The sequence below is a fragment of the Caloenas nicobarica genome, chromosome 5 (assembly GCF_036013445.1).
Source record: "Caloenas nicobarica isolate bCalNic1 chromosome 5, bCalNic1.hap1, whole genome shotgun sequence".
NCBI lineage: Eukaryota > Metazoa > Chordata > Aves > Columbiformes > Columbidae > Caloenas > Caloenas nicobarica.
In genome coordinates this window covers 51,210,586-51,224,935 of record NC_088249.1, presented here as the reverse complement: position 1 = coordinate 51,224,935, position 14,350 = coordinate 51,210,586, and the positions used below count along the sequence as shown (strand labels likewise).

General features: G+C 42.9%; 1 protein-coding gene across 1 annotated transcript in view; it reads right to left on the bottom strand.

Moving 5' to 3' along the window:
* The window catches only part of BRSK2 (BR serine/threonine kinase 2), a 319,127-nt gene that overhangs the window by 18,709 nt on the left and 286,068 nt on the right, over positions 1 to 14,350 (bottom strand). Inside the window, exons 14-18 of the mRNA XM_065635714.1 lie at positions 10,173 to 10,380; positions 9,018 to 9,066; positions 4,211 to 4,334; positions 2,288 to 2,468; positions 1,539 to 1,628 (exon numbers count right to left, since the gene is read on the bottom strand). Of these exons, the coding sequence (XP_065491786.1) occupies positions 1,539 to 1,628; positions 2,288 to 2,468; positions 4,211 to 4,334; positions 9,018 to 9,066; positions 10,173 to 10,380 (652 nt within the window). The remainder of the gene's footprint in view (positions 1 to 1,538; positions 1,629 to 2,287; positions 2,469 to 4,210; positions 4,335 to 9,017; positions 9,067 to 10,172; positions 10,381 to 14,350) is intronic.

Here is a 14,350-nt window from a genome sequence, read left to right as displayed (position 1 = left end):
GAAAGTAAGGGTACACTTCTTTGCCTAAGAAACAAGGAATGCTTGAACTTTGTTCATGCAGCAGGGGTAATATGAACTAGACTCAAAGGATGCTTTTCTATCTAATTCCCCTCACTCTCACTTGGCACCAGCATTTCCCAAGAGGAAATTCTGTCTGCTTCCTGGAGTTCTATTTAATTTCAAATGTCCAGACAGCAAAAACCTGAATCAACCCTAATTCTAGTATTCTCACCTTTCCTGTTTCCTAATAGAATAACGCATGTGCTGGGCATTCTTGCAATCCAGCAGAAGGTCAGGCAGTGCTGGAGGGCAAAAGCAAAGTGGAAAATAGTATTTCCTGAACTGAGCATACTTCTCTGTCATGTAGTGAGCATCCGCTCTTCTAGATGGAGTTATTTTATCTTTGATTGTTAGACCAGAAGGATTTAACCCATATGTGCGATGAGCCAAGGACATCTGGGATTTAACTGTAGGAGGCAATGCCGACTTCATTCCTCCACTTTTGTCTTGGCTGGTTCACACAAAGGTTAAGCACAGAATTTGGCTCTTATGTATGATATTTATTTACTACCTTTTCAACATCATATAATGGGAAAATTCTTCCCACTCCTCCTGTCTCTTTGTTTTCTTCCTGCAGCCTCTGCTCTCTGACTTGCTCCTATTTCTTCCCTGTACCTCTACATTCTTCCTGCTTCTCCCCATTATTCCTTCTTTGAAGCACTCCCAATAGCTAAGCTACCAAAAGTTTTAATTTTTCACCTTCTTCCTTTGCTCTGTCCTTTTAAATGACAGAAGAGTTAAGACTGGTATTTTTGTGTGTGTGTATGTCACCACCAGTGTTCAGAGTCAACATTTGCTATGTAGTAGTGGGATGAGGCCAGTTTCTGTATTATCAATTCAGGCTGCCTGTAAATGCAGATTGATGTCATTGCACAGGGTCACAGACATAGGGCCTTCTTTACCACCTTGAGGAACTGAAATTTACTTCAAAAATAGATAAAATATAGCTTTTTCAGAACCTTAGTATATGATCTGTTCTACCACACTACTGGGCCAAGAATTTGACCACACTACCAGAAACTATTAGCCATCTGATATCTGAAAATGCTGCTGTTCATGGCTAAGCTAAAAGTAGCCTCAACTTTGTTCTGGGACCCTCTGAAACTGGATGTTTCTAAAGCATGCCTGAGGGGTTTGAAAATCAGGTATCTTCTAGCGCATCTCCCTGTTCTGGGAGATTTTGGAGCCAGAGAAAATCTGGAAGATCTATAGATGATGCAGCTGTTGATGGAGAAGTGGGCAAATGGCTCTTTGGGTGGGAGGAGGGCAGAAGCTGTTTAACTGGGGAATGCACTGGGAGCACTGCAGTGGAAATGAGAGAGGGAGGACTGGGGTGGGTGCGGGGAGTTACTGCTCTGTCTGAATGGAACTTTCTTGCTGTAATCAGAGGGATGGCCTCCCTCAGCCTCCTGGTAGTGAGAGGCATTCACCTTCCTGTCCCTGCTGAAGCAAGGTGCTCAACAGTAGAAACTACTTACCTGATAACTGCTGCACTGAAGGCTGGTCATGTGTGCTTAACAACTGTGCCTGAATGGTTTCTACTACCCTCTTAAAACGACGGCTTGGACCTGTGAGGAGAGAAGAGGCACAAATGGCAGTGAGAGGAGCAGAAGCCAAAGTCTCATACAGCCCAGGCTGGAGGGGAAGGATCACAAGCATCTTCCCTTCAGTCTTGACCCCAAGAGTGTACCAACAATGTATCTGTCCCTCAGCTGAAGGCATGGCTTTGAGGAACTGTTATGTAGTCCCCACGTTAATAGGGACTGTGGTCTGCTGGACTTAACAAGAGGAAGGATGGCTTCTGGGCTCCTTGTTTGTCTGCTTTAACCCCTGTGGGGGGCATGTGGCTACCCAGAAGAAAAGGGAGATTGCTTGCTTCTGCCAGAAGGAATAAACCAGTGGCCTCACAGTGCCCAGCTGAGACAACGAGACCTCCGGGTGAAACAAGAGGAGTACAGGGAGATACTTCAAATCTGATGAACAGAGCAGCCATTTTAGCACTAACCATGGTGGTGGCAACTTCACCTCTTTGGGAATCTCTTTCCCTCCCAGCATTTCAATCACTACCAACACCATTTTTGTTCACAGTGTCCTCCTCGCTCATGTTTGAATTTTCCCCCGAGGTCAAGACAGTTATATTCTTTCCCCTGGCAGAGCTCTTTGCAGGCCTCTATATCAGCAAAGACAAAGCCAGCTTGCACCCACTGTACAGCTTTGCCATGGTTACCTGATAAGAGTGTGAAAGTGACAGAATAGATCCCGTTCTCCTTCTGTGCCTCTCCCCCTTCTGTGTATGTTATGTCCACCTGAAACTTCACTGGCTTCTGGAAGACAGCAGGACCTCCTGTGGACTTATACTCTGCACGGAAACTTGTCTGTGAGATGACACTGTGACTGAGGCTTGGGATCTGAAACATGTCAGTAGAGGAGATAATAGAACCGGAGCACAAAGGGGATGAAATTGCAGAATTTGCTTTAGAACAATACACATTTCCAGAGTGGATAAGATTTGCTGGATTTACTTCTGGACTTGAATTTGTAATGTACAGAGTGTTCTTGTGAAATCAGTAAGAATGCAGGTTGCTTGGTGTTGCAGAAGAATGCACTGCTCCTTACAGAACTGATCTCAATTGAAAAGGTTTAATATTGGTGGAATACTCAGCATGCTTATAAATTTATACATTACACAACTTCATACACTCAGTCTTTCTTTTCTTACTCATCTACCAGTTTTGAGAAATGCCTTTTGCTGAGTGAAAACTGATACTAAGGAAGGAGGCAGAAAAATCAGTCGGATTTACGACTGGATATAAAAAACCACCTGAGTAGCATGGTCTGGTCTCATAGCTGGTCCTGTTTTGAGCAGGAGACCCCCTGAAGTCCTTTCCAGCCTCAACTGTTTAGTGATTCTATGATATCAAACTGACAATCAGGACACAGAGCAGAGACTTAGACAAGTGCTTGGAAGATGCACAGGGAAAGCGTGTCTGCAAATAACTTACCCAAACCACAACTCCTATCAATACATAAAAGAACTTTGAGAAGCTTTCTGGTATCATCCAATACCTGTATCTTCAAACCTGTGGCAGAATTTAATAACTGCCTAATTTTCAACGTTACCATTCACAGTTCCTGCCAAAAATTACCATAGTCACATACTATTTATTACTCCATAAAGGACCAGGTTAAAAACAAAAAAAACCAACAAAAACCCCACAAAAAGTCACCTGGAAATCTGGCCTCTAATTTAGGAGGAAAAATGAAGATGAGTATAGTAACATGACTGTTTCAAAGCAGTTTGATATGGATACCAGTGTCTGATGCATGCTACTATACTGTACTTGTTGCTTGTATGCCTGTACAATTAAAAGGATTATGGCTGGCTATTTTTGAAGAAATTCATCGCAGCATCATAGAGACTAAAGAGTGCAGTATTTTGTGGAGAACAGTATCAATTCTATGAGCATATAAGAAATAAAGTCTCCTTCTCTTAGTTCTATTGACAAAAAAGTCTAATTATGTTGTCAACCACCTTGAATTGAAAAATCTCTCAAATTAACTTTACTGTGCTGACTTTTTCGTCATTGGTACTTCTAGACAGAGAGAATAACAACTTTCTACAGGTAAAAAATTACAATTTACCTCTGCTTTCCTAGATTGTAAATAAACCACGTCTGCAACAACTGATTCTTTGGTCACCAGAGGAAATTACCCTTCTTTCTGCCACACAGCATTGAAGAGGAGATTTAAAGTAACAAATGCAGATGTGAGACAGGATTTTTGTCTGACTAAAGTGCTGGAGGGCATACCCAGCAGTGGGAGATCCAATCTGATGCCCAGATGGTGACTGTAAGGTTAGTTTGACAAAGCAGCAAATCATTGTCTTGATACCACACCAGCAGTGTGCTCTATCTGCAGTTGGCAACCTGGAGACCCTGCCAAGAAGGCTGAAATCTTTTCTCACCTTTGAGAGTATTACCTACAGTTAGAAATACAGAATCCAGTGAGAGCCTGAACCAACATGCCATATACATTAAATCCACAGAGGATGTGTTTGAAGGAGGAGAGACCCTGCCCAGTAACATGTGGCACAAGGAGTCCTGGAACTGCCAGTGAGCAATGCCTCCAGGAAGCAGCTGACGTGACTTACCGAGAGGAAAGCGTGGACAATATCAGCCTTAATGGAGCTTAGTGGCTTGTCCTTAATGACCACAAAAATCTGTTCTTCTTTCTCCAGGTTGATGAAGTTACCAAACCAGGATTTTTTGGCAAGCCTGATGTGATGAAAAAAAAAAAGAGACACTTTAGAATATTAAGCACTATTTCTTACATACCCTCAGCTAGAAAAAAAATACAAAAAAACACACAAGGAAGTTTTGGTAACACTTCAGATGTGATAGTATTATTAAGTGGAAAACCGTCAGAGAACATCCAAAACAACACTTCACTTAGTGAAAACCATTAAAATGATGGACCACGCAGTTTTAGTCTGGCAGCATGCGTGACCAACAAAGAAAAATTAGGACCAATGGTAATTATTTTCACTGAGGCAATATACTTAATACTGCATATATAAAGTACATATAAGCCAGGGGACACACTTCTGGTTTGCCTCCGGGGTCCTCTCCATTTCTTGTGACACTATGCAGATGCTGGTAACACAGGGATTTAAGTTCCTTCCCCCTTGATTTCAACCCCTTTGTTGTTCTAGGACTTCGAAAGTTCCTTTTCTGAAGGTGTCTTGTTGGACAGTACAATCACAGGATCTTGCTTTTTAAAGCAAGCTGTGGGTTTCACTGAACCTCTAATCAGTCAGTGAGTGATACTCATTCCTACTCAGAGGGTCAGGACAAAGACTGTCCCATTCATTCGTCCCATTTAGGGTGTCTATATAATGAGTGAACTCCTGCCATCCTACAGAGGAAAGAATTTTCAGTACTAAGAGAGAAGATATCAACACCACGCAAAACACAGTTCAGGCTTTCTACCGACAGCAGTCTAAATTCACAGTTCTTTTCAGCATCAGACAGTGGTTTAATAATAAAACAAAATTGCTGATCATATCAGCAAATGTTTGATGTTGCTTATTGTTTCAACATCTCAATGCACTTTTTTGACATTTCCTTTTAAGTTAAACAGGCTAAAGGAAAAATGCAGGGACATGAATATTACTGAGAGATACCACCCAGCACTTGAAGGTAGCACCTCTGACAGGTGAGGTTTTCAGGAGACAGAAGATGCTGTCAGCCATGAGATCCAGCCAAACAATTGCTGGGCCAACCTAAATTCAGGGAAAATTTGACTTAAATCAGCCATATTATAGTAGGGAAGAATTTAGCACGAAAATTTCAGAAATGAAAAGACCTGCCACCAAGAGACTGCAGTTTTTTTCCTCTACAGGACATTTTATAATGCCATGACAACTCCAGTTTGCAGTATGGCAAGCAATAGGCTTTCACATGTTTCGGTAGACATTCACCACTCAGTGGAAGAAGACACCTTCTCCAGACAAGGAGAGCCATCTACAAAAGGGATTACTATACATCAGCTGTCCAGCAAGGCAATAAACAGCTGGAGACAGTTATTAGTAGATTTACTTTCCACAGCAAAGACTCAGACTGAGACAGAATGAGGAAGGGCAGGGACTAGCAGAGAGAGGAGCAAACTAGCAAACTAATTTGAAGTCTAGACCTTTGGGATAAAGAACAAAGCTTGACCTCAGAAGCATCCAGCAATTTGCACTCATTCCCCATTCCAGAGTGCCCCATGAATCACATGACTGTCATCTCACTGCACATAGTGGAAAGACCACAACTGGAAGACAGCTTAGCTGTGCAAATAATCATTTGCTTCTACTTACTGCAGGCAACGAAAAATAAGAGTACAGAAAGATTCACTTGCAATTTGGTAAATCAGTGCCCCCCACTCAATAAAAGTGGGCTGGAAAACCATCACTCCCTAAAATATTCATAGGCAGCTGTAACTAAGCCAATGAGCCAGAGATTAGCATAGGGAGCAGTAAAGAAAAAGGGCCTCTCATTTAAATGGATCGTTAAGGAGCCAGGGTTAGAGTGTGAAAGGAAATTACATACTAATTAGCTCATGTGTCTCGCACACACCATAACAACTCTGCAAGCCCCTGGAGAGCTGGGGCAATAGCTCCCTGCATGTAAAGGGTCTATGCTCATTAGTAAATTAGCACCTGGTTATCCATCTAAAACGGCTGTTTGTCTTAGGCTTGTATGCATCATAATCTGAACTGGGGTTGGCTATCTGGACTCCAGGGGCCCAGCGTGTGTCACACATGGAAGCTGGGCCTTGCATAGTGTGCATATTTAATTGCAGGTCTGACACATTAAAATATGGCTTTTCATTTTCGTATTTTCTTTAATGGTTTTGTTGGCCCTTCATTTATAGGTCTCTTAACAAGCGCAGGTTAAAAGGGACCCAGAACGCAGGGAGGTTTTCTCCTGTTCAACTTGGAAACCTGGTCTGGAGTCTCCAGAGTCCAGCTGGGCTCTTTTCTTCAGCATGGTTATCACCAGTAATACTAACTCTGGAAGATTCACAGATAGCCTGGGCTACGCTCCAGATTGTAAATCGCTGGAATTCACTAAATAATTTTGCTGATGTAGCATAAGATGGAAGAGACGCCAGTGGCTTCTCCTGTTTCTGGAATGCACAGAATCAAGACATAGCACACATGCACTGGCTTTTCTTGAAACTGGCAGAACTAGCTGTGCTTATACAACCAGGGAATAGGCCCACTGAAAAAGAGGGGGCAGCCGTGGTGTAAAATGACACAATGCAGGTTTCTCTCCTCTTAGAGGATGTTTAGCGCTACTAACTTGTGTTAAAAGGGGTATGAATCAAGGATCCTCAGCACCCTGAATGAGATGCTCTAGCTTTTCACAAGATCAGGCTGTAAGCAGTAGAAAAAGTATTTAAAATCAACAGTCTTCTCTTGTCATGGCAAACCTCCCAAGGGGGAGAGAGATAGGAGATACATGTGGGAGGCTGGGTATGCAGATTACTCTGGGGAATCTAATCAGGTGTCCAGTTGATGAAAAAGCAAATAGATTAGCATGAAAATGGAGGCTGGTGCTCTACTACTTCGCACTGAATTTCTCACTGCTATACTGTTTTTCCTTTTCTTACTTTTGGAGTGTCTGACTGCATCGCTTTCTGGAGAGCCCCACTGTCTCCCCTATCTGTCCCTGAGCACGTGGATCTGTAACCTCCAGAGGTTTACTTGCTTGGCATAAATAACAGCATTTCTACTCAAGCAAATGGAGCTTTGCAGTTTTAAAGCAGCTGGAGCTATGTCTCTCTAAATGTCATCCCTAACGCATTTTCTAGGACTTTTTCGTATGCGAAAGAACAGCATTACCCAGACACGTCAAAGTGTATTACCTAATCATCAGGTCTGTTAAATGAGTGTCAGTCATTAAAGAATGCTGTATGAGAGCAAGGACATGTATTTTTATTGTTCAACCCATGAGGTCAATACAGCTCTTGATAAAGATATCTTATTTTTTACAGAAAGGAAGAAAATACTAGAAAAAAATAAGATGTGGAAGTGGGCACTGAGCAACAAGACATCTATCGTTAAAATATAATCCAGTTCATTATTTTTTACGACTTTTATTATGTTTACTGCAGGGTGCAGACCAATTGAACTCATTAATTTGGGAATCATGCAGAAAAAAGAAAAAAGGGCCTTAGGCTTTGACTTGCATCCAAACTGCCCTAAATGACAGGCACTACTTCTCTACACCAGCTTCTAAGGAGTGAGTGGGAAGCAGAGAAGGCAATAAATTAACAGAAAAACTTCCACCAACATACATGCATGAAGAGAAGAGGTTTAATTCTGAAGGTTTTCTGCTTTAATGGCCTTAAAAACATTTGAGATGAGAGTATCACAGACTTCTTTGAAAAGGACACATTCATTTTATGAAATTCTCTCATGCTTCTCTATTAGTAAATGATCCAAAGTGTTGAAAACATAATTTATTCCATTTTTCTTCCTGGATTTCTTTTATTAACCTCTACTATTCCCTACTTCTCCCTCTCCTGAAATCTTTATCCCTCTCCACTCTGTGCCCATCTTATAGCAGATAAATGCTGGGTCTGGGGAAACTCGTTAAGGCAATACCAGTGTCACCAATTACAAAACTTTGGGCCCAAAATTTCCATCTACAACTCATGAACATTTCGTACAAGTATCTTGACAAAAGGCCAAATTGCCTTGGCTGGCAGAGTAAGTCTATGGGCACTGGGTGCACAAACACAAGCTGTGAAAATAAAAAGGAATAATCTGGCATCTGTTGCATATATTAGGAAGTGCTCGGAGCAGCACTCTCTGGCAGGGACTTCCAAACCTGCCATGCAGTGACGCACATTTGTGCCGTGAAATAGTTGAAATGTACGCTGACTTTTAGGAATGAGTCTGGTGAATATGAAACAGCTTCTGCATGTCCCAATGCTGCTGCCCAGAATTAACACTGTGTTTACTATCACAGCCAAAGATTCCCCTGAATTATCTTAGCAGAGGCTTCTGCATGTTATCCTGAAGATGCACATTCTCCTGTACTAAGAGGAAGACTTTTTAGTGCATAGTTAGTGCCAGTATAAGCCATTGATTATCCTCTTCACTCCCCAAGAATGATCTGCTTGACAAACAAATGAAAGAAGAGAGAAGGAACATGTTACAAACCTAGTAAATTCAGCAAGCCATGAGAAAATGAGGTGGTTACTGGGAGAATGTTTCATCACCTGCTGACTCCAATGCCATTACTGAGGTATAGATTTTATCCAGGGTCCTTAGCAGAACCACCATTTCACATCTCTGTCCCACTCACAGGATAATAGGTTACAGTCAGATACTGATCCAGAACAGGAATATGTCACCCTATGACATTGAGGCAAGGAAATGACCATACTGGCAAGTTACTTACTCTGGGGATGATTCTGGGGTTAAATTAGACATCTCCTCTGGTGTAGGTACTGCCCAGGCACGCACAGCCAAAGAGAGGGAGGGAGAAAAGAAATTGATGATTCAGTACACCTTCCATTTTCTCCTTGTATACCAATGAGACAATTCTGGCATTGTACCCTGTTGTATTTGCCCACTGCCTCTGCAGACTAGTTTTGACATTCGAACATTGGTCATATGTCTCAAGAGAACTGTATGTAATAAAGTGTTGCATTTCAAGGCTCACCCTAGCCTTCCTTAAATCATTATGTAATCTTGCACTAGCCTCAATGGTTTCTGGTTCAGACTCAAACACCGTGCCAACTTGATTGTTTTACAGTTCCTTCAATGGACGCAGCTCAGTCACTGCTGCAATTCTCTGCAGTTCTCTGACCGTCTCGGAGACAACATCCCTGACCATCACCATTCAAAATGTAACTCTTCCATGGCTGTAATCCTCCTTTCCTTTTGGATTGCATCCCAGTAGCCTGTAAAACCACAGGGTACTGGGACAGCTGCTGACAACATCTGCGGATAATGCATGTGACTTTGGGTGCCCTTTGCCTGAATGCAAAAAAACCCCACCTGGAGCTTGAAGAAGAAAATTTTGCAGATCTTAACACTCTAGAGACTCTGAAAACTCTGATTGTATTAAGCAGATTTTTACACCAATTCTCAAAGGAGGTAAAAAGCATTAGCCAAGATCAAAGAAGCTGTGCGTCAGAAGGACAGTTGCAGCCTACTGCCACTATCTTTTTTCAGCAGAAGACCCAGCCTGTGGCTATGGAGAGGTAGCGGAGCACAGCCATAGGGGAAATAGCAGAGCTCTAGGTTTGCTGATAAAATGAGTGGAGAAGGTGAAGATAAAATTTTCTTGTGTTCTAAGAGCCATAGCAGGCTTAGTCAGAGCTGTATGGCTAGAGTGTGAAGAGGGCTCAGGAGACGTTGTTGGAGCAGGTGTAGTGGCATGACAGAGCCTGCTCACATGTGCCGTGGATTAGGGCTGGCTGACACTATCACTCTCATTTTCAGTTCAGTCCTCAGCACATGAACTTTGCAGAGCCACAGAGAGGTATCAACTTGCTGCTGAATGTCTGCCCAAATCAGAACCACCCTGTATGTTTGGGTGAGCACTCACCTTGCAATTTCCGGCGATGGAAGCGAGGAGATCCCAGGAAACTATTCTTGATTGAGTTGAGTCGTGTCCTCCATGGCATTCCTCCAATGCTGGGGCTGGATGGTGGTGTTGGGTTGGGTGTGCCTGCTGGGCTCTCCTTTGGCGTATGGACAGGTGTCCCCTTGGGGGTAGGGAGGGGACTTCCCCTTGGAGAGGGGTGAGGGGTGACCTGTATGATGGGGATAGATTTGGTGCTTGGGTCAGTACTAGAAGGGAGCAATCTAACAGGAGACATAGGGTTGGTCTGGACTTTAGGAACAGCCAGCTGTGGGTTAAAGCTGGCAGCAGGCAAGCGGCCCTGAGCATTCTGCACGGGGCTGTTCTGGGAAGAGGGGGCGCTGGTATTGCTGGTAGGGAGTGGGTTGGATTTAGTAGACTGGAGTGGTTTTTCGGCCAATTTGCTCTTGGATGGCAAAGTCTGCGTCTTTGGGTTGGGCTGAAGTGCTGGCTTTGGTTGGAGTACATGTCCAGGCCTGGAGGCGTTCCTACAAGCATCAGGGTCCAAGGAGACTTGGGGTCGGGGAGAGAAAGGGAGGTCGGAGGTCTGAGGGGGGATGAAGAACTTTCTGACAGGCTACAAGACAGACGCAGAGTGTCCATGCACATCAAAAACAGTGAAATACGCATAGAGCGGGCGAGCAGAGAAAGTCAGAATAAAATCCACCCGAGTCACAAAGATGCACCATGTCACAAGGAGACACAAGAGATGGAGGTGAAGGGGTAGTGAGAGGGGAGGGATTTTGCAAAGAAACAAAAACGAACAAACAAACAAAAAACAAAAAAAAAGACATGCAGTTAGCTGGGAACACAGCATAATCAACAACAGCAGCAGCGGCAGCAGCAAGAACAACAGTGTCATAACAGGCTTCATCATATTAACCAACCACGTGTCAGCAAAGGAAAACAACAGAAAGAAAAGTAAAACAAAGGAAAAGTAAAAAAAAAGAAAAACAACAAAAATCAAAAACCAAAATGAATAAAATGAAAGTAAGTAACCAAGAATAAAGAAGAGAGAAATGCCATCTCTCTGGGATTGTTCTGATTGCCCTGCAGTGAGAGAAGCACGATGCTGTAGGGAGGTGAGGAACGGGAAGAAGAACCACTCAAGCCACAGACAAATTGAAATGTGCCAAGAATGGGACCACCTCTTTCAGCTCCAAGTGCCCACGTGTGAACCCAGCAGAGAGATGAAACTCAAAACAGGTGTGTGATACATACGGCGTGGTAGGCGATACACACAGGTTACTGCACACACCAGTCAGAACCTCTTCCCTTCCTCTTGACCCCCGACTCTGGCTAACGCACACCCCGGCTGATGCCTCCCATTGCAGAAAGAGGGGAAAAGGGACAGTGGTGCCACCCGGGCATCCACTCTCCTCCTCTGGCCTGGAAGGTTAAGCTGTTTAGCATTCACTTGGAGGCTTCAGAGCACACACCATGAGAAAAATATGAACTCAGGTTGGTGCTTGATTTGTAAACAGCTACGGCAAAAACTTCAGAGAGGCCTGGCAAATTTATCTGGGAAGAGATGACACTTCCCATCAGACTTTATGCTTCTCCTGCAACATCCCTCATTGCATTGAAGGACAGTTTGATAATCGGAATTTCTGTCATAAAGTCACAGCAATATTTGCCATTAAGTCCCAATTCTATGGAGGGGATGGGGTGGGCCATTGTTTCATAAGACAGTTTAAAAAGAAAAAGACAACCAAAGTTCATAATCCATCACTGCATTATCAAAAATAGGATTATGAATTTTTTTTTTTTCCCAAACAAGAACATTTACACTTTAAGAGGTCTTTTGGGAAAGCCTTCATATGTAGACAGCAAACACCAACATACCAACTTGGGAGGACAGAAGCCTTTTAAAGGGATATTAGCAAGCTAAAAATCACATTTAAAACAAAATGAACGTCCTTACAAAACACTGCTGTTAAGACCTTAGATTACAAATACTGGCAGAATTGTAAAAATAGAAAGTACTACTCCAGATCTTTAGATTTGGTCTGCACTCAAGATTCCTATTTCTATAAATTATTAGTCACCATTATTATTATTATTATCATTATCCATTCTGAACACCTTAAAGCTGTAATCAAGCACTGTCCAGACATACTCTATACACGTAACCATGCCTCAAATCTCAGCCCCAGGTTAGCACACTCACTAATGAATTTCCTTCCTGGGTTTGATGGCTTAGCATAATGTTGCCATATTTTAAAAATGCAGAAATGTATTTAACCCTTAACTAATAAAATTGTTTGCATCAAAGTTTTGTAATTGCTTTAAAGAACTTAGGGTTAGGCCACCAAAATTAAAAGAAAATCACTACATCAAAACATTTGTATTATTATTAGGATTGTAAAGTTAAAGTCTGCTATGTTGATACGTTCTGATCACCAAAAAGAAAGGGAAAAGATGAGGAAAGGCATTAATTTGTGGAAGTTACTATCAGACTACTAACCAAAGACTGTTGATTGCAAATATTTCCTTGCAATTTTTGTGTCTTATGCATATGATGGTTTGAGAATCAAATCTGAAAGAAATAAAGTCAAATACAACTCCCGCTTAAGCCATTAAGAATCTGAAGGGGCACCCTTAATTACTGCATTTTAAATAATGTAATAAAGAACAAGGTAGGTTTATATTTCAGCTGGGGCAATGGGGAATGCCATTAGTGTTCGGTGGATGAGGAACTTGCTGGATGGTCACATCCAGGGGGTAGTGGTCAATGGTTCAATGTCTGGATGGACACCGGTGACAAGTGGTGTCCTTCAGGGTTGTGTATTGGGACCAGTACTGACATGTACAATAGGATGTACACTCAGCCAGTTTCCAGATGACACCAAACTGAGTGGTGTAGCTGACAGACCTGAGGGACAGGATGCCATCGAGAGGGACCTGGACAAGCTCAAGAAGTGGGTCCATACGAACCTCATGAGGTTCAACAAGGTCATGTGCAAGGTCCTGCACCTGGGTTGGGGCAACTCCCAGTATCAATACAGACTAGGGGATAAAGGGACTGAGAGCAGCCCTGTGGAGAAGGACTTGGGGGTACTGGTGGATGAGACTGGACATGACCTGGCAATGTGCACTTGCAGCCCAGAAGGCCAATTGTGTCTTGGGCTGCATAAAAAGAAGTGTGGCCAGCAGGTCGAGGAAGGTGATTCTGCCCCTCTACTCCACTTTGATAAGATCCCACCTGGAGTACAGCATCCAGCTCTGGAGCCCTCAGGACAGGAAAGACATGGACCTGTTGGAAAGGGTCCAGAGGAGGGACATGAAAATGATCAGAGGGCTGGAACACCTCTCCTGTGAGGACAGGCTGAGAGAGTTGGGGTTGTTCAGCATGGAGAAGGATCTGGGGAGACCTTATTGCAGCCTTTCGGTACTTAAAAGGGGCTTATAGGAAAGATGGAGACAGACTTTTTAGCAGGGCCTGTTGCGATAGCACAAAGGGTAATGGTTTTAAACTAAAGGAGGGGAGATTCAGGCTGGACATGAGGAAGAAATTTTTTTACAATGAGGGTGGTAAAATACTGCAACAGGCTGCCCAGAGAGGTTTCCATCCCTGGAGACATTCCAAGCCAGGCTGGATGGGGCTCAGAGCAATGTGATCTACTTGAAGATGTCCCTGCTCCTTGCAGGCGGGTTGGACTAGGTGAACCTTTGAAGGTTGTTTCCAACAAACACTGTTCTACGACTCTATATAGTGAAATGTGTATTTACTTTTTCAAGTATCTTCTCTTGCAATAATCTAAGGTGCTATTAGAAACATAGGTAAGGATGTTAAAAAAATATTACTTTTATTCCAACATTTCCTTTTAAGCCTCAAACTTGACCTGCCTTAATATCGTTATGATCTACTGAAAATGCCATCTGGTTGCTAAATCCCTTTGAAGACTATTTAACCAACTGCCTATTAAGTAATAATGGTAAGATACAGCAACTATGGAACAGATCTTGTCATCCTTATTCTTTGATGTAGTCCTACTGAGATGTCAGAAGTTGATCCCAAGAGATCAATTAATGAGATCAAGACTTAGGTTTGCCGCAATGGAAACTTATTTTGTGCACAAAACTGTTTCCATGCTCTTTTTCACTACATTTCGCAGTGGCATAAGAGTTCGCAGAACTCT